The following is a 20,987-nucleotide window of genomic DNA, read 5'->3' as shown; positions in this document are numbered from 1 at the left end:
GCACTAGCATTGCAGACAAAGAGAATAACGGGATTCAATCACAGGAGGATTTCATCTTCCTTTTACACTTAGGATATTGTAAAACATCCAGGAGGATGCAGGTGACCAGTTTTCTTGTCCCCAGAAGTGTGATCTTCAGGGTTATAACCTTTCACGGCTTTAGCATCTTCAAGAATGTTGCTGTAAACAGTATAAAGTGCCAAAGAAATGTTAGCTGTGGACTGACAGACAAGCAAACCCTCCATTTTTTTTAGGTGTACATACAGTGCTCCCGTCAAGGCCTGTTACAGTTTGGCATTCAACTGAGATTTTCTATGTATTTTCAAAAAAAATGTTTCTATGCTTTGTATATTTGTTTATAGAACTGGTAGATTTTGAAATCCCAGCTATCATTACACATAGCCTTGCATAGGAGGATTAAAACTAAAAAGAATAAAAGTGCAGAGCTTTCAAAACATATATTACATTTGGTACTTGAATGAAAGCACACTATCACAACTGTACAGCATTTAGGATTCCAGCTGCCTAAAACATTGCATTTAAGACCTTGTATATGATGTTGGCAACATTCTCTCCCAGTAATATTTAAAATATGATTTAAATTAATTTCTCTTATGAGAAAGGTAATGAGTAAGGTCATTTTCTGTGAGAGCGCAGATATCACAGACAAACCAGAACATCACATACGATATACAAAACTACACCTAACAGTCGCACATATTTTCATACACAACAACTGACTGTAATTGTTCCAGACGTTACTGAGATGATTTATTTGTCTTTTCTAGGGTAAATTCATCCGAATCCACTTTGGCCCCACTGCTAAGCTGGCTGGTGCTGATATTGAGAGCTGTAAGTAAATTTGTCCTTCCAAGTACATGAATTTAGCACAGTCCATCCAAAGTCTAACAAAGTGACAGAGAGAGCCTGAGACACTCTCACGTTTCTAAACCAGAGCACCAGGGCAAAGCCGACATACACTTACTGAACAAGTTATTAGGACCACTTGTATATCTAATCAACCAATCATGAGGCAGCAGTGCAGAGCATAAAATCAGGCCAGGAGCTTCAGTTCATGTTCTCATCAAACACCAGAATGAGGAAAAAATGTGACCCCAGTGATTTCAACCAGAGCACAACTGTTGGTGCCAGATGAGCCGGTTTGACTACATCTGTAAGTGCTGATCTCCTGGGATTTAAATGCACAACAATTAACTCAGGATGGGGCAAATAACAAAAAACATTCAGAGAGTGGCAGTACTGTGGATGGAAATGCCTTGTGCCTTGTTGATGACAGAGGCCAGAAGAGAATGGTGGAAACTCAGATAACCACTTGGTACAACTGTGGTGAGCAGACAAGCATCTCAGAATGCACAAGATGTCGAACCTTGAGGTGGATGGGCTACAACAGCAGAAGGCCACATTGGGTTCCATTTCTGTCAGCCAAGAACAGAAAACTGAGGATGCAGTGGGTACAGGCTGAACAAAACTGGACAGGTGAAGACCAGAAGAATCGATGAGTTTGATGAAGCTCAATTTCTGCTGTGGCACACAGAGTGTGGGGTCAGAATTTGGCATCAAAAGCATGAATCCATAAACCCAACCTGCCTTGTGTCAACAATTCAGACTGGTGGTGATGGTGTAATGGTGTGGGGAATGTTATCGTGGCGCACTTTGGGTCTATTATTACCAATTAATACAGCCCTTTGGAGTATTGTTGGTGGCCAGGTACCCCCTTCATGGCCCCAATTTACTCATCTTCTAATGGCTACTTCCAGCATGATAATGCACCATGTCACAAAGCAAAAGTCATCTCAAACTGGCATAATGAACTTGACAATGAGTTCAGTGCCCTTCAGTGGCCAGATCTGAATCCAATAGAACATCTTTGAGATGTGGTCGAGTGGGAGACTCACGGTATGAATGTGCAGCTGACAAACCTGCAGAAACTGCATAATGAAATCATGTTGTCATGGACCAGAATCTGAAAAGAATGTTCGCATCATGTTGTGGAATCCATGCCATGAAGAACCGAGGCTGTTTTGAGAGCAGGAGGCCTTACCCAGTATTAGTGTAGTGGTCCTAAACTTTTGCCCAATGAGTGTAAATGAAGCAAACATACCAATTATAACAAAATGCGGCTAGTTTAGAAATCAAAGTTAGCTAGCTGGAGCTTTGACCTCCCATGCCACCCCATTAATACACTTGATAGTTTCGTCGTTACTACTAGATTGTCTTAAAAATTATGTATTAGTGCATGAAAATAGTGACAGCTTCCACTTCTATCAGGACCACCTTTGGAGCCCCATTATATATAGTGGGAAAGAATTAGAAAATGGAAAGTAGAATGAAGGAAGTTTACATCTAAAGCAGGTATTGCTAATAGTAATTAATTTAACTCTTAATTTGCATAGATCTGCTTGAAAAGTCCCGTGTCATTTCCCAGCAAGCTGCTGAAAGAGGGTACCATATATTCTACCAGCTCCTCTCTGGAAAAATTCCAAGACTTCTAGGTAAAATCTGTTTACTGCGCATGTCCTGTATTTATTTATTTTTGTTCAAACCAGCATGTTCATTTTATATAGTGCCTTTGCAGAGAACATCTTCTTTATAGTACAGAGCTATCACACATACTTGGACAACAGGAGCACAGGCACCTCGGAAACAGTCAGAGGCCGAGCGTTCATTCCAATGTTATACCCACTAGGCTGCATTTTGAATATTTGGAAATTATATTTCTTCTTGAATATAATTAAAAATAGAAAAGGTGTAGCTTAAAAAAAGTTATTTTAGATTATTTTGGTTCTGTTAAATTTTGGCTAGGGTTTCTCCTCCGGCTAAGGTTCAAATCCATTTGTTGTGTTCTTTTTTCAATGTTGAGCCGTTTATTTATGGTAATGTTACATTTGTTAACACTCTGCCATATTTTCTTAGCCTGTGTTATGGTCCATGTGTTTTGTGGGCGGTTCCTCCCCAAGAGGCGGGGCCACTCGTCAATCACCACGAGGAACCGCCCTCCCTCCTCTATCACCACAGTGGTAGTAGTGGTTCATTTCAAAATGCGTTAGGGAGTCAGTGAGTTTTCTTGTGTTTTCAACTGTGCTTTGTGATTTATTTTATTTTTTGACCTTATTACTTTGTCTTTTGACCTCTCTTTGGAAACCATATTAAGACATTATTTGCTTTTGGACTTGCCTTTAAGAGGCATTGCATGCCTTTTGTGCTCTTTGGAGCTTCAGAGTATTACAGATCATTTTTCTTGTAAGAGTAAATATTTTTTATATATAAGGATTCTTTGCTTGTGGGTTCCCCAGTAAGTGTGCATTTCTGGGACTATGTGCTTTGGAGTTCTTTATTTCTTAGGATCTATTCATAACAGGTATGGAAGGACAGAAAGATACAGAAATTATAGAAGAAGGATCTTTTACAACTGCATTCAAATGCAGTTTGGCAATGTGCATAGAGTGTAATGAAAATGATTTCAATCTGCAATGTTTGAAGGACTGAGACCATTTGTAATTTTTTAATAGTGACAAATTCATCTCATTACTGACAACATGGCAGCCATGCCTCAAATGATAAATTGTAGTTCTTGGATAGCATGTTTTCATGTGAAAAATAGGTTCCGTTGCACTGATTGCCATTTTTCAGACACTTTTGTCTCTCTCAAATGTCTCAATGCTTCAAACAAACATATTTACAGTATAGGGACATATTTCGCTGGTGTACAATATGACGTGGTGTTTAAATTAGTGCAGAACTATTTTATTTGAGAGCTAATATTAATAATCTTAGTGACATTCTTTGTTGTTTTTTTTTCAGAAATGCTATTGGTAAATCCTGACCCCAAACAATACGTTTGGGTTTGCCAGGGTGTCACAGTGGTCGACAATATGGATGATGGTGAAGAGTTGTGTCTCACTGATGTAAGTTGAAAACTTGGATGCTTGTTTTCAATGTACAGTGGTAAGAAAAAGAAGGAGAGCTCTTTATAATGACCTGGTTTTGTGATCTATTCTGGCCATAAAATGTGATCTGATCTTCATCTAAGTCACAAGCATAGACAAACACAATATGCCCACACTAATAACACACAAACGATTATAATCTTTTATGTCTTTATCAAACATTCACAGTGTGCTGTAGAAAAAGTAAGTGAACCCTTGGATATACTAGCTGGTCAAACCTCTTTTGGCAGCAGCAACCACTAACAAGCTCTTCTGTAGCTGCGGATCAGACCTGCATGATGTTCAGGAAGAATTTTGCACCATTCTTCATTACAATACTGTTTCAGTTACCTCCACATTTTTAGGATGTCTGGTGAGAATGGCTCTCTTCAGGTTATTGCATAGCATCTTCATTCAGTTAACGTCTGGGCTCTGACAGTCCGGATTTTCTTTTCTTGACGCCATTCTGTAGTGGATTTGCTTCGATGTTTAGGATTATTGCCCAGTTGCATCATTCAACTTCTACTGGGTTTTAGCTTGCAGATAGCCACACTGACATTAGCCTGTAAGATTCCTTGATAAATCTCGAATTCATTTGCCTCTTGATGGTGGAAAGTTGTGCAGACAAAAGAGGCAGCAAAGCAGACCAATATCATGATGTTCCCTCCACCAGACTTCATCTTTGGGATGCAGTTTTCATGTTGGTATGAGGTGCTCTTTTTTGCTCTAAACACTAATATATATTATTCACAAACGATTAAACCTTCAGTCCACAAAACATGTTCCCAATAGCAGAGTGGAATGTTAAAGTGGTCTTTGGCAAACTTCAGACAATGTTGTTTTTGAAGAGCTGTGTCTTCCTTCTTGGAGTCCTGCCATGGACACCATGCCTGTTTAATGTTTTGTGTGAGGTAGACTCATGAAGAGATGTTACTCTGTTTCAATGACACACACATCAGCAGATGCTTCATGTGAATAGCAAACTCAAAATGTTTTGAGTCTTTTTTATTGGTCAAAGTAGCTCTAAACCATACCTCCAGTGTTGCTTCATTGGTTGGACTCCTGGTTTGCTAAGTCCTGATTCCAGTTAGCTTGTGTTGAAGCTATTAGCCTCGGGGTCCGCATACCTTTTTTAACCTACACTGTGAAAGTTTGAACGATGTATTCAATATGTACAAGAACAGTACAATAATTTGTACGATATTAGTTAAACCAGAATGTGTTTGTTCATTATTGTAACCTAGATGAAGATTAGATGAATATTTACATAAATTCAGTTCACTACTTTGTCTTGCCTCTGTAGTTACAGAGTAGTCTTGGCTGTCCCTTCCTATATGTAACTACATCTGATGTGGGAGTGGATGTTCATCATTTTGTACTCAGGAAGAACAAATCGATGATAAACCAGTGTTTGAAGAGGGGAACTTATTTTGAAAATCTCAAATCTGTTATGCATGTTTTTCACTGATATTTCTGCTAGGTTGCCTTTGACGTCTTGGGCTTCACCCTAGAAGAGAAGGACTCAGTGTACAAGCTAACAGGAGCCATCATGCATTTTGGCAACATGAAATTCAAGCAGAAGCCAAGAGAGGAGCAGGCAGATGTTGACACAACTGAGGGTATTGTATTATTTATGTTAAACACATGACACACAATTCTGCTTTTTCACATTAAAAAGATTATCTGCTATAAATGCAGATGAAGACTTCCACATGAAATTTCATGCAATTTTCAAATTGGCCTCATTGTTATAGAGGCTAGGCAGTGGCCCTCAGACATACCTTTCTGTTCCTTTTAAATGCATAACATAAAGGGATGTACATGGAAGAAAGTGCTGCTTTAATCTGAGCATTGCACTTTCACTTTGTGACTTTCCCACTGCTGCCAGAATTTAAAAGTCACCAAATTCTTGTTTCTTTCCTTGTTTTTCTGATTTTTGGAAAATCCATAAAAATATCATTGCTACCTAATGTACCAATAGTTAGCCTGAAAGGGAACAAATCTGTTAATTATTTGAAGTCTCTGAGATCTAATCGAGTGGTCTAAGCAGGCAACAACAAAAACAATTCAACCTAAAATAATTACTAGGGAAGAAGCACCTACCAGCTCTTTAACTGTGTGGATACTGCAGTAGACGTAAGGAAACAGTAGAATTAGGGGGTGCAATGATGTAACCACCACAAAAACACTAAACTCACAAAGCTTACTATTTCATCTTTGCACTCTGCAGTAGAATTGATCACATGTTCAAATCTTTTTTACATATTATACCACCCTGCAGAGTGGTCTTACATTGCTTAATTTAAACCCTACTCCTATTGTTGTCAGTTTCTGTACTCACTCTCTCACCTGCACTTCAGAAGAGGCCATCCACCTGAAGCTAAGCCTGTTCGGGCCCGGCCAGTACTTGGATGGGAGACCATCTAGGAAAAGCCTGGGTTGATGCTGGAAGACACGTTGGTGAAGCCAGCAGGGGTCGCTTACTCTGTTGTGTGAATCTGGATCCCAAAGCTGCAGTCCAGTGATGGGGACACTGTGCTGTAAAAATGGTGCTGTCCTTTGGATGAAATGCAAAACTGAGGTCCTGACTTTCTCTGGTCAGAAAAGATCCCTGGGCATCCTTTGAAAAGAGTGGGGTGCAACCCAATGTCCTGGCTAAATTGCCCACCACTACCTGGTCATTCTGGCCCCCTAATCATCCCCTCTCTCTAACTTGCTATTTCTCTCAAGCCTTCACCACTTAATATTTTATGACCACACTGGCGCAAAAAGGCTCCTGTTGCATCATCCAGGTGGCTGATCCACTAGAATCACCTTCAGTACAATACTAGCCTCTTTAGCACCCCAAGTTCTTTTAGGGATCCAACATGAACTGTGCAACTGGTGATGTCTGCCTACTTACCAGCCAACCAGAGTTCTGTCCCTTCTCCAAATTTAAGACTGGGGCCTGCTGCTGCTGTCTTAATAATGCTGTCCATGGATTCTAATCATTATTCTAATTTTTACCTATATGACACATCTGACTGTCCCATTTTACCCCATACAAATCCTGAGCAGTAACTAAAAAGTGATTATTTATGTCTAAATAAAGAGAAATGTGAAATAGCCCTGTGTCACCCAGATGGTGATACTAATAATAACCAAAGCTGTCAGTATATTAGTTGTACCTCAAATACAATTATATCATGCAGATGATACTGTATCTGAAAGTAACTTATAGATAGATAGATAGATAGATAGATAGATAGATAGATAGATAGATAGATAGATAGATAGATGTGAAAGGCACTATATAATATAGATAGATAGATAGATAGATAGATAGATAGATAGATAGATAGATAGATAGATAGATAGATAGATAGATAGATAGATGTGAAGGGCACTATATAATAGATAGATAGATAGATAGATAGATAGATAGATAGATAGATAGATAGATAGATAGATAGATAGATAGATAGATGTGAAGGGCACTATATAATAGATAGATAGATAAATACATAGATAGATAGATAGATAGATAGATAGATAGATAGATAGATAGATAGATAGATAGATAGATGTGAAGGGCACTATATAATAGATAGATAGATAGATAGATAGATAGATAGATAGATAGATAGATAGATAGATAGATAGATAGATAGATAGATGTGAAGGGCACTATATAATAGATAGATAGATAAATACATAGATAGATAGATAGATAGATAGATAGATAGATAGATAGATAGATAGATAGATAGATAGATAGATAGATAGATAGATAGATAGATAGATAGCACTTTATTTGACCCCAATGGGGAATTTGTTTTTTTTCTGCTGAAACGCAATGAATGGATGATTTAAATAAGGATGCTGTAACATTATATAAGTAATGTTTTATGTGTAGACTATATAGAGTATAACTTGAATGTAGTATTTTACAAAGTAACATAAAAAAAATAGAACATGATGATAAATTTTAAAAAGTGTACACAAAACAAAACATATGACTGACTGATTGCACTCTACAGTAAAACTCCCACCTTAATGTTTTAAAAAGTGTCACATGCGAGTGACTAAGGCCTCCTTTTGCAATGACCCATTTGTGTTTTTTTATCTCCCTTCTCTAGTGGCTGACAAAGTTGCCCACCTGATGGGTCTCAATTCAGGGGATTTACAGAAGGGCATAACCAGGCCTCGTGTCAAAGTGGGCAATGAATTTGTGCAAAAGGGCCAGAACCATGATCAGTGCAACTATTCAATTGGTGCCTTGGCCAAGGCTGTTTATGACCGGATGTTCAAGTGGATGGTCACCAGGATCAATAAGACCTTAGACACCAAGATGCAACGTCAGTACTTTATTGGTGTGCTGGACATTGCTGGTTTTGAGATCTTTGAGGTGAACCACAAAAATGTTTTCTTTAGGCATAGGGGTTTCCCATTGGGTGAGGACAAATGATAATTTCTTTTTCTTTTTGTTTTTTGCTAGTTTAACAGCTTTGAGCAACTGTGTATCAACTTCACCAATGAAAAGCTGCAACAGTTTTTCAACCATCACATGTTTGTCTTGGAGCAAGAAGAATATAAGAAGGAGGGCATTGACTGGGTGTTCATTGACTTTGGGCTGGACTTGCAAGCCTGCATTGAGCTGCTTGAGAAGGTGAATTTTTATTAACATTTTTTTTTTTTTTACTCAGTTGTCTCAAATTTTGAATAATAATTCATCCTGTTTCTTTATTGTACAGCCTATGGGTGTATTCTCCATTCTGGAAGAGCAGTGCGTGTTCCCAAAAGCCACCGATGCCACTTTCAAGGCTGCCCTCTATGACAATCATCTGGGCAAGTCTAACAACTTCCTTAAGCCAAAGGGTGGAAAGAAGGGTCCCGAGGCACACTTTGAGCTGGTGCACTATGCTGGAACTGTAAGCAAAGTTTTACTCTAAAAATATGAGTGAATGAAAGCAAGAATGAGCAAGAAAACTGAAATCCAAAGCAGATTATTTATGATACTAATACGCCATTTTTGAACAACTAACAATGTCAAGAATTCTGACCAATATGGTTGCATTATTAATAAGTCTAAGCGCTCTCCCTCAATGAGATCAACTCCAGGACCCTGAATCAGAACACTCAGGCCCGGTCTTAGGTATTATGGGGCCCTAGGCGAAAGGGGGGTCCAGAGCCCCCCCTGGAAGCTCTGTGAAATGTGTGAAAATTAGACCAAGGAGTCGATCTAGGGCCCTAGGCGGTCGCCTACTTCGCCTATGCCTAAGGCTGGGCCTGATTGGGATAAATAATGCTGTAGTATATTTAAGTATATATGACAATTGCTCACTTGGACAATTTGTTTTGGGGGCACCTAAGAAGGCGGGGGCCCTAAGCTATAGCTTGTGTAGCTTATACGTAAATCCTGCACTGAGAACACTGACACTGTAATTGGGCTAATGTAGCCCAACTTAAATTCATGACATTTCTGGCAGGTCAAGTCAGGGAGGTCAAACAAAATCCAACTTCTGTCTTAAATGCTACAGCAATTGTGCCCAAGAAAGTGTTGCTGTTTATTATTAGAACAGAGAACATGTCTGATGAACTAATTGGTTAATTAATCATAAAACTTACATAACACCTTTCATGGTGAACACCTTCTTCCATTATTTATTGCGTATCAAAATTCTGATTTCTCTGTCTTCCGCATCTATCTTTTAGGTGGGTTATAACATTACAGGATGGCTGGAGAAAAACAAGGACCCCCTCAATGAGACAGTAGTGGGCCTGTTCCAGAAATCATCCATGAGCCTGCTGGCTATTCTCTTCAAAGAGGAGGAAGCTGCAGCTGGTGCCAAGAAGCAAAAGAAAGGGTCTTCTTTCCAGACTGTCTCAGCTTTCTACAGGGTGCGTCTTTGCTTTTAAAGTTTAGTGATCTGTTCCGCTTTTAAGAATTAGAAAGTTTCAAAGATACTCTGAAAAGGTTTGGCAAAAGTTATGTTGTCCATTTCCTTTCACCTGCTAAAGCTTAAATGTGTATAGAATTTCTTAAAAAGTATGATTTTTAAGCAGAGATAAGCAATTGCAGAAACACAGCATTGCTTTGCCTGTTGCATTTCACTTTTTCAACCAGAGTCTGGCAATGTGAGTTTTTGCTTTTAGGCTTATTAACCTGTTGTATTAACAGAAGCAGACAAAGATGAAGTGTTGGGGCACTACAATGGTGACATTCAATTGTCTCCCCCAGACTGTTCATATCCATCCAAGTGTGGCAGGGAACTTTCTGGGAGAGTATTAATAAGGCAGTCACGCGCGATGATCTCCACTACTTTCTCAATCAAATTTTCTCTGCGTCTGAGAAAAGCCATCAAGTCAGCCTGCCCCACAAGTCAAAAGCTTGTGATTGGGACGGTCTCTCCAGATTGAACCACCACTCGCAGTAGGTACTGGATTGCTGATTGCCAGTCACCTCTGTAGTGGGTGAGAATTTCTGCCTTTAGTATGCAGTAATCCTCTGCGGCTTATTTGTAGAAGTTATAGTACACACTCTGTGCCTTGCCGGTGAGGAAAGGTGCAAGTGTATGTGCACATTACTCTGCCAGCGATGTCTGTTGGCGGTGTATTTAAACATTAAGAGGAATGCCACTACAGTGTCTTTCTTATGGCATGACAAGAGTACCTGGCATTATCCAGAGGTTCTTTCCTCCCGCAAGGCTTCACATGCCGTCTGTCACAAGGTTCACTGGATGCATTCATCTTGCAGAGAATCTTGATGACTACGCCACTGTAATATGAGAACAAGACAAAATTAAAGTGTAAGGGAACCGCAGGGTGAATGAACCCTGTTTAATTGGCAGGTTGATAATGGTAAAATGGGCTAAAAAGAAAAATGTTTTTGCCAGTGTGCTGCTCTTCTAGTAACGTCTTATGCAGACGCTGCTATGACTAAAAAAAATGTCCACTAGGGTAGAATTTCCCATCAAACCCCGATATAGGGAGAAACGCAGGATCTTCATAAAATAAAACATTTTATTGTTACAAAATGCTCTGTTACACTGTAAAGCTCCAAATAGCACAAAAGGCATAAAGGAGTTGCCAGCAAAGGTGAACAAATGCCAATACACAATCCAAAGGCAAAGTCAAAAAACACAGCAAAACAGACAAAAATCCAGAGAATCAAAACAGCAAAAGTGCAACAAAACCACAAGTAACACCAATCAAGTGTCTAGCGCATTCGATTCAACCACCAGGAACTGTGGAAGACCCACCTGATTTACAGGGAGGAAGAGACGAGAAGCACAACTGACTCTACAGCTCCTTGTGCTTCTGTCTTTTCTGATGAGCGAAAGGCATAAATGACAGCACCAACCAGTGACATCAGCCGGAATTACAAGCAGAACAGAAACCTGGAAGATGCCCCCTGCTTGTGTGTGTGTGGCACGATTTATTACTGAATTCACTGAAGTCAATTCAAGTTTGTGCCATTGCAGAATTCGTACTGGGCCAACAAAATTGTTCACTTACATTATGCATGTCTTTTTCAAAATAAATGATAGATTTCAGCCCTGTGGTGGGCTGGCACCCTGCCTGGGGTTTGTTTCCTGCCTTGCGCCCTGTGTTAGCTGGGATTGGCTCCAGCAGACCCCTGTGACCCTGTAGTTAGGATATAGCGGTTTGGATAATGGATGGATGATAGATTTCATGGGTGTTGATGTACAAATGCACTCTTTATATGAGGAGCAGTCACATTCTTAGACTCAGCATTAAAAAATAACTGTTAATCAGTTCCATGTGAGAATCTCCTATAGAAACAGAAAAGAATTACTCAGGTATTTCTCAAAAATCCGTATTTCTAATAGCAGGTACTAAAATAGATTTAAAAATGAACTGAAGGAGATCAAATATAATAACGTGCATAAATTATATACATATTAAAAGATGGGGTCAATCAAGTCTCTGCAGTCACTGCGACCCACCAGGACCACACATACTCATCCCTGGCTTAAAGCACAGTATCAATTTCACACTTGGCATTATCAATTAATGATTATGCACTACATTAAATATTGCTACAATAACATAATTTGGAGGGGAAACTTGAATCACCCATTATGGCTAACAAAGGCTTAAAGCAAGGACTAATGGCTGACAAAAATAGAAATAATTTAACATCAATGCCTAAATTAAATAGAATGGAAAGCAAAATAGCCCAATCAGGAAATTAAAAAAGCAAGAGGGTATGAATTAGACAATGTTGGCTCACTCAAATTAGTCAAATCCATTAGCTGCAGTTCATTGACTGTTAAGAGCTGACAGGGCTGGGAGAATGTGTCAGCATCCAGCTGTTGTTCTGCAATGGAAAATCTCCTGAAAGCACAAGGCTTAAAGATCACCTTTACCCTTGGCAGAAACTATAAAATACAATAACAAATAACCTTAGTGTTCTTCTTTAATGTTCCATCTTCTTCTATAGCCCCTGGCTGAAAAATCAGAGTTATCTGTTAATGACAGACTGATTGTAAAGACTAAGCTCATTATTTTTGGTGTCCTGAGGTTGGATTCCATCAGTTGTCTCCCCAGGACACTCCAGTAGATACGACGTTTGCCTCCTCTTTGTCCCGATCATCTTTTTTTTTTTTTTTATAATTATAAGACATGCAAAGCCTTAGCAATAAGCTTTATTGTACTCATTGTGAATGGTGCAATATAAAACAAAGAAAATAAAGCACAAAAGAAAGTTTATGAGTTACTGTAAATGATTTGCTGCAGTGAGATGACTTTGTCCCCACGGAATGTTTAGAGTAACATATTGTATATTGAAAATTATTATTGACAATGCATATATCTTTTATATTTGACATTTTCACCATGCTGTAAACAGATCCCAGTCTCCGCACTGCTGCGGAATATTTACTGCCTGTCAAAATCATGGCGGCTTTTGAACCTGCACTTTTTCAAATTCACTATGCTTTACTTCTAAACAGCTTTTCTCTGCTCAGTATCTGTTTTTCATGCCATTATTTTGTAGATTTGTTTGCCATCATTGAGAATTTAGGATGCATTACCAAAAGAAATTGCACAGGATATTTTTGCTGACGCATTATTTGAAAACAGCCCTGATTCTGAATGCAGCTCATGCTGAGATTTGCATAGGTCAGCTCAGTTGCAAAGTGGATTTTTTCTTGTTGTGACAAAATGTAAATGTAGTCTTTAAAAAATACTTTTAACAGGATTCAGCTTACCAAGCAATTCAAGAGAGATGGGGTTCTGTAGTAGCCCCAAATAAACATCAAAGGTGCTGTATAAAATGCAAATGAAAAATAGAATTTAGGCCATAAAGAGTAGTACTAAGGTCTTGTACCGTGTTAACCATTATGAATGTAGTGAAAAGTCAAGCAAAATGACACCTTTTATTGGCTAACTAAAAAAATTACAATATGCAAGCTTTCGAGGCAACTCAGGCCCCTTCTTCAGGCAAGATGTAAAGAAACCCTTGTGATTACCATCACCAGCTTGCCTGAAGAAGGGGCCTGAGTTGCCTCAAAAGATTGCATATTGTAATCTTTTTAGTTAGCCAATAAAAGGTGTCATTTTGCTTGACTTTTCACGGCAATAAAGAGATAATCTCTGAGTCTTAACTGCATCTTAATACCCCATACCCAAAATTCACCAACAGTACAGGAGACAAGGAGCATCCGTGGTAAAGAACAGCAGCCACACTGAACTGACTTGAGATTAACACAAAGTATGCAAACACATCACAAATTCCACAAATAAAAGGATTGAATAGCACAGTTCTGTCAGTGAAGTAGCAGATAAAGTTTTGAGCAAAAAATGGAAGAAGTGCATAAACAACAAAACAAAACCAAAGCCCAATATGAGAGCCAATAATTGTGGTCAACAGAACATTAAAACAGAAGGAAAACAGCACTGAAAAAAGGAATACTTCAGAGATTTGGTACCCGCAGGTCAGATAAGGATTTGCCCTCACAGCTGTCCCTCACTGATTATGTCTGGGTACCAACCTCAGAGGCCACGCCCCTAGCAACACTGGGCCTAACGATGGAAATAAACACTTTGAGGACCCCAAATCATACCAGATCTTGACAGGCACAGCAGTTCTAGCCATATTCTTACAAGACACCAGGAAGTTCACTGTCATAAGCTTCAAGCCCACAATTCACATGCAGACAGGAGTTTTAAATGCTAATTTAATTGTGAAATTAATAAACTTGGCTATATTTCCATCTGAAACAGAGCATGAATTCCATTTATAACAGCAACACTCATACATTCCTAATTATTACTATACATTTTCAGACATTCCGGACTGACCACTCCTTGCAGCGGTCAAGGATTTGGACTTCAAATCCTGAGGCTCTAAGTTAAAAATCCCCTTACTGACACTATGTGGCCATGAGCAAGTCACTTCACCTGCTTGTGCTCCAATTAGAATAACAAAAGAAATGTAACCAACTGTATGTCAAATGTTGTAAGTCACCTTGGATAAAGCCTTCATCCTAATGATAGTCCATGCTCTTTAGTGTGTACATGTTTTACATCTCTCCCATGTGGCACATACCTAGAAAATGTGAATATGAACATGCCAATGCACACTGGTTTCCTGGATTGAGTCGTCTGCCCACAAAACTCACTTCTATATTTTGCGTTTTTATTTGTGATCAGCTACTTTAAAGTAATGAGCCAAATTCATCTTGTATTTAGAGTTCTACTCAAATCCCGTGTTTGAAAAGAAATTTGAGAAAAATTACCTTTCATTTTTTAAGTAGTGTGTGTGCACAATAATGTAAAATGTGAATAAAATTGATAAAGTAAAGCAATAACTAAAACCCAGTATTTACTGTAAATCCACAAGCCTTTGAAGATAAACCTCTGATTTTTCTTGAAATCTGTGGGCTACGAGGTTCTTTCAGGTTATTAACTTCCATAATGCATTCTGAAGTCCATCTAGAAATAAGCAGAACAAAGACAGCTTTAGGTCAAATTTTCATATTAAAACTTACATCACTGTAATGTTTTTTTATCACTTCCATAGGAACAACTGAACAAGCTGATGACCACTCTGCGTAGTACTGCCCCCCACTTTGTCCGCTGCATTGTGCCAAATGAATTTAAGCAATCAGGTGAGGTGATCACTGGGAATATTACTGCTATGCATGGCTAGCCACATCAAATAGACAAACAATGTATGTCAGAAGCTTTAAAAAGTATATTTTCAACCAGTCTATTGTATAAACTTTTCATTTAAGGTGTTAGATATGTCTGAGAGAGATTGTGTTGCATGCATTATATTATATAGTAACATTATAAATTATTTACAGTCTAAAAATTGCATAATTTATTACAAGTTAGTAATAGTAGGGTGTTGTACCGTGTTAGCCATTATGAATGTAGAGAAAGGCCAAGCAAAATGACACCTTTTATTGGCTAAATAAAAAGATTACAATATGCAAGCTTTCGAGGCAACTCAGGCCCCTTCTTCAGGCAAGATGTAATCAAGTTAGGATTTATACTGAAACCAGTTCTGCTATGCAGACAACCTGCATGCTTCTGTGTTAATCCTGCTGAACAAATGCTAAAGATGACCCTCTTTCACAATGTTCCTTCAGGTGTCGTTGATGCCTTTCTGATTTTACATCAGCTGGCTTGTAACGGTGTGCTGGAAGGCATTCGTATCTGCAGGAAAGGCTTTCCCAACAGGCTACAGTATCCAGAGTTCAAGCAACGGTAACCTCAAAGTTCAATGTGGAAATAAAACCCCAAATGTTGTTCAAATAATTCATCTTTCACATCGTATTTATAGTACTAGGGTGTTGTACCGTGTTAGCCATTATGAATGTAGTGAAAAGTCAAGCAAAATGACACGTTTTATTGGCTAACTAAAAAGATTACAATATGGAAGCTTTTGAGGCAACTCAGGCCCCTTCTTCAGGCAAGCTGTAATGATTAAATCTTATTTGAAAAGACAAAACGGTTTTAAAAACAGTCTCATGGCATCTTCATAAAACAAATCTCTCAGTTAACAGAAAATTAATCATTTCCTTTTAGTACTCGGGTGTTGTACCATGTTAGCCATTATAGATGTAGTGAGAAGTTAAGCAAAATGACACCTTTAATTGGCTAACTCGAAAGATTACAATATGCAAGCTTTCGAGGCAACTCAGGCCCCTTCTTCAGGCGAGATGTAATCCAGAATCTATATAGACACCAGGACAGATACAGCACTGGAAAACCTTTAAGTGAGAAATCATAGATGTAAAAAATTAATAGACCTCTCCAGGCTAAGGTTCATTTAGCAACAGAGGAGAACAATGTATGGTGAAGATCTTCTGATAAGATAACTGTCCAACAAAGTCTTTTGAAGTTTCTGATGAGTTTTTCAATACAGTGTGGGTCTGTAGTCAGGTTGTCTGGGACAGTCTGAGAGATGCAAACAATCCTCATATCTGGCCATAAAACTATTGTCTCAATATAAACCATGTTTGTAGTACTAGGGTGTTGTACCGTGTTAGCTATTATGAATGTAGTGAGAAGTCATGCAAAATGACACCTTTTATTGGCTAACTAAAAAGATTACAATATGCAAGCTTTTGAGGCAATAAAAGGTGTCATTTTGCTTGACTTCTGACTTTAAACCATGTTGTAATGTGTTACAATTTAGCATGAGTTTAACTTCTTTTCTCTCTTGCTGTGTTCTGAAGTTGCCCATAAGCACTGTGACTTTAAAGTCCCTCTCACAGTGTCATTTTGCTTAACTTCTCACATCATTTCCTTTTAAAAAAATTCTTTAGCAAAAAGAACCAAAGATAAATAGTTACGAATATTATTATTAAGGATATTTATGGTACAAACTCTTTAATTTCTTTAATTTAAATACAAGAGATTCATCAAGTCCATTAATGTTTGAGAACACTAATAGCAGATACCGTGCAGATTGTCTGTAAAGGTTCAAACAGTATTGTCCAAGTTTTTTCTCTACATACATTTTAGTTGTCATGTATACTTTGTAGTAGCTTCTGACCTATAAGTTTACAATACACAAAAAACAACAAAAGCAGCACAGTGTATTTTGAAACAGGTTTACGTTCTCATTTTAATTCAACGCTTCTTTGTTTAAATTTATTTAATTTGTTCAAATTTAAATTTGAATTTCCCCTTGGGATTCATAAAGTATCTATCTATCTATCTATCTATCTATCTATCTATCTATCTATCTATCTATCTATCTATCTATCTATCTATCTATCTATCTATCTAATTCTCATCAGACAATAGGGCAACGTTCTATTCTTGAAGTTGCATTTGGTTAGCATCACCACAACACTACACAGTATAAAAGTTATAAAATAAATACAAAAGTTAAAAAAATAGTTGAAATGTACTTTGATGTAGCATGTTTGTAAAAGTAATGTATACAAAATATTTTCTTCCCTTGAAAATTCTCCCATCTGTGCTACCTCCCTGACATGTCCACTGCCTTGCCCTTAACATCGTTCACATGCTCATATGCTCCCTACTTGTTCCTCAGCAAATGCAACTACTTTGCTGCTGTTTGAGGTGTTTGGCTCTTTTACTTTCCTCCCACAGTCCAAAAACATGCAGGTTAGGTGAACTGGTGATCCTAAATTGGCCCTCATGTGTGCTTGGTGTGTGGATGTGTGTGTGCCCTGCAATGGACTGGCACCCCGTCCAGGGTTTTTTCCCTGCCTTGCACCCTATTGTAGCTGGGATAGGCTCCAGCAGACCCCCATGAGCATATTCAGGACAGAGCAGGTTAGCAAATGACTGACTGACTTAAGCAGACTCCGTGTTTCATAATATCTCATTCTTGTGGCTTTAGTAAACTCTGGATGCTCACAAATCTATAATGGAGGACCGGTCTCTGGAAATGAATGAATCGGCTGATGATTGCTTAGTTGTGTGCGTGTGTGTGTGTGTGTGTGCTTTAAAGCAAAATGTTTCAAAAAAGTTCAATTTGCCAAAAAAAAAACCTGAAATTTTGTTATCTTTCTGACAGATATTATGTGCTGAACCCAAATGCTATCCCAAAGGGATTTGTGGACAACAAGAAAGCTTCAGAACTTATATTGAGTGGCACAGGCTTGGACGACACAGAATACAGAATTGGACACACTAAGGTAATTGTTAATTAAAATATGTCATCCAAACATCCATTCCAGCTACTTTAACTTTTATGGTTGAGCACCACCTCAAATATAAACTGTGCACCTACTAATAAAGACATTCATAAAAGAGCATAAGTCTCAGTCACATAACACACCTTAATTCTTGTTCCTTTCAAGTAGGGCTGGGCAACGTCGGGCCTGGAGAGCCGCAGTGGCTGCAGGTTTTCATTCCAACCCAATTTCTAAATTAGAATCCAATCCTTGCCAATCTCATTATTATATGTAATTTAATGGCTTGTTAGTCTGCAGTGTTAAATTTTTACATCGTAGATTTTTTCCTTCCCAAGGATATCATCCAAATGACTTAAAGCCTAAAATGGATAATTTTCAGTCTGTCACATTTTTCTCCGAAGTGTTTTATTAAACTAAAAAGTGCATGATGAATTCACACAGATGAAAATGGAAACAAGTTAGATGGACAGCTGCTGGCCCCTTTGTCATTTGCATGTTATTGCTAATAAGAAGCCATTAAAACAGTGAATGCAGCTGTTTAAGATGGAAATAAGCAATTAAAGGTGGGAACCTTAACAAGCGAGACCACTAAAATGAAGCTTCAGAATGTCACTTGAGCAATAAATACTTCATCAGCAATAATTTAAGAAAAGGGGTTGGAAGAAAAACCTGCAGCCACTGCGGCCCTCCAGAACTGACACTGCCCACCCCTGCTTTAAAGTCTAAGCCCTTAGGCCACATGCGAAATGACCTGCCATTATGAAATTAACACTTTTCCCAACTGTATATATGTTGGCAGTAATGCTGATAAGGGCTAATGGTGTCTTTCATTACTGATAATTAGCCCGTAAATCAAAGGCTGAGAATTGGAATTTGTGCTCTGACAGGTACTTGACAAATTCAATAAATAAAATATTATGCTACAAGGTGCATATTTTGTGAACACCAAATTACTTGAGGTTTTGAATTAATAGTGTGGATTTTCTAGGATTATCAATTAATGATTTTCATACAGCTTCAGAATATCACACTTAAGTCCATCTTTATTTTAATTCTCTTTACTTTAAGGTGTTCTTCCGTGCTGGAGTGCTGGCTAAACTAGAGGACATGAGAGATGAACGTCTAGCAAAGATTATGACCATGCTGCAAGCCCGGTGTCGTGGATTTCTCATGAGGATCGAGTTCAAAAAAATGCTTGAGAGGAGGTCTGTGTCAAGGCATATTGCACAGCGTTAACAAGAAGCCTTTTATAATAATTGTTATCCCAGATGCCTCTTCGATCAATTACCAAATACTCTTGTCCTTTATGGTCTGGCATCTTCTTGTACCTTTGCCAACTGAATGTTGCAGTTAAGTGGGCGGGCACTCTCTAAAGCGAATTGGACTTGAGTTGTTTCCAAAATAAGAGTCAGCAGACTGAACCACCAGCCTTGTCAGCTGCAGGACATGCAAAATTTCAACCCTAACAGAGGTGTAGCTGGGGTTTTCAGCGCCCGGGGACAACTGAAGATTTTGCGCCCCCTCCTGTTTGCCAAAATGCAATGGGGAAGGGAAATTTGGCACCCCCTGGATGCTGCGCCCGGGGACAGATGTTCCCCCTTGTCCCCCCCTAGCTATGCCACTGCACCCTAATCCACCATATCATTCCAAATATATCAGGAACATCCTGGTATAAATTATACTCATCTTTTCAATGTTTTGTAGCTTGTAATTAGTTTTTATTTAGTAAATATTAGCATATAGAGAAACTTTTTTTTAAGTTGGATGCATGTCTCATGCAAGGTTTGTAAATGCCAAACAATTTTTGGCACTTGATCTTAGTCTCTATACGTGATAACCATGTTTTTACATTTTTGAGGAGAAAAATAAATGGATATTATTCCACAGCACAGTTTCTTAAACTATAGAATACTGTAATGAGTGGTATGATGGGACAGAGATTAACACTGTACCTTCCTAATTACAGGGAGCTGTGTTCAGCTCCGGATCCACTCTGTGCCTCGGTGCTACTCTACCCTCTTGGCAGGCTCACCCCCGTCAAAGTCGCTATTCAAAATTTTCTATTATAACTTTACCTTATGGTGCTTGTTTGTGTTGTTTTATATGGCAAAGATGAGTGTGTTAGAATAACTGCTGGTAATGGTACCAGTCAAAAGTCTAGAAAACACCCAGACATCTTCATGTTTTTGATAGAAATTGATGCCTTTTTTTGATTTAAAGATACAACTAAAACATTTCTAGTGTTGCTAATGGCTATTACTGCTTGGAATGACTGATTTTTACTTTATTATTCACATATGGCTTTAGCAGCCTTCAGTACCCTAATGGTTGACTCCCTTAGATTATCCTTAATTAGTCAGTTTAAATGCTAACTAGTTATTAGAGAAACCTTTGACATTGCATTAGCACTGCTGAAATATGTCATTCTGTTCATTTGGGTTGCAAGGTACTCTCAATACTAAAGTTCAGTTCAGGGTTAGAAATTGCCAACATCAAACAGATTTCTCAAGAAATGTGTCAGTTTTGTGAATTTCCCCTTGGGATTAATAAAGTATCTATCTATCTATCTATCTATCTATCTATCTATCTATCTATCTATCTATCTATCTATCTATCTATCTATCTATCTATCTATCTATCTAGTTGTATATAGCCCCTTATCTATCTATCTATCTATCTATCTATCTATCTATCTATCTATCTATCTATCTATCTATCTATCTATCTATCTATCTATCTATCTATCTATCTATCTATCTATCTATCTATCTATTTTATTGTATTGTTGCAGAATGAAGGTTATTCCATGTGACAGATTGCCAAGGTTTCTCTTATAACCAGTTTGCATTTAAAAAGACTAATTAAGGATAAGCTAATGGACGTGATCATTAGGACACTGAAGGAGTGG

At 38.3% G+C, this 20,987-nt stretch overlaps 1 protein-coding gene across 1 annotated transcript in view; it reads left to right on the top strand.

The window, feature by feature from the left end:
• LOC114661187 (myosin-16) overlaps nt 1-20,987 on the top strand; it is a 71,541-nt gene that overhangs the window by 12,637 nt on the left and 37,917 nt on the right. The window contains exons 7-18 of the mRNA XM_051933360.1: nt 789-852; nt 2,415-2,513; nt 3,823-3,926; nt 5,428-5,566; nt 8,066-8,334; nt 8,425-8,595; nt 8,681-8,857; nt 9,642-9,827; nt 14,977-15,064; nt 15,551-15,668; nt 17,959-18,079; nt 19,148-19,284. Of these exons, the coding sequence (XP_051789320.1) occupies nt 789-852; nt 2,415-2,513; nt 3,823-3,926; nt 5,428-5,566; nt 8,066-8,334; nt 8,425-8,595; nt 8,681-8,857; nt 9,642-9,827; nt 14,977-15,064; nt 15,551-15,668; nt 17,959-18,079; nt 19,148-19,284 (1,673 nt within the window). The remainder of the gene's footprint in view (nt 1-788; nt 853-2,414; nt 2,514-3,822; nt 3,927-5,427; nt 5,567-8,065; nt 8,335-8,424; nt 8,596-8,680; nt 8,858-9,641; nt 9,828-14,976; nt 15,065-15,550; nt 15,669-17,958; nt 18,080-19,147; nt 19,285-20,987) is intronic.

This window comes from Erpetoichthys calabaricus, chromosome 11 (assembly GCF_900747795.2).
Source record: "Erpetoichthys calabaricus chromosome 11, fErpCal1.3, whole genome shotgun sequence".
Classification (NCBI taxonomy): domain Eukaryota; kingdom Metazoa; phylum Chordata; class Cladistia; order Polypteriformes; family Polypteridae; genus Erpetoichthys; species Erpetoichthys calabaricus.
Note: the sequence above shows the minus strand (reverse complement) of the source record. Positions and strands in the feature narration are given on the sequence as shown.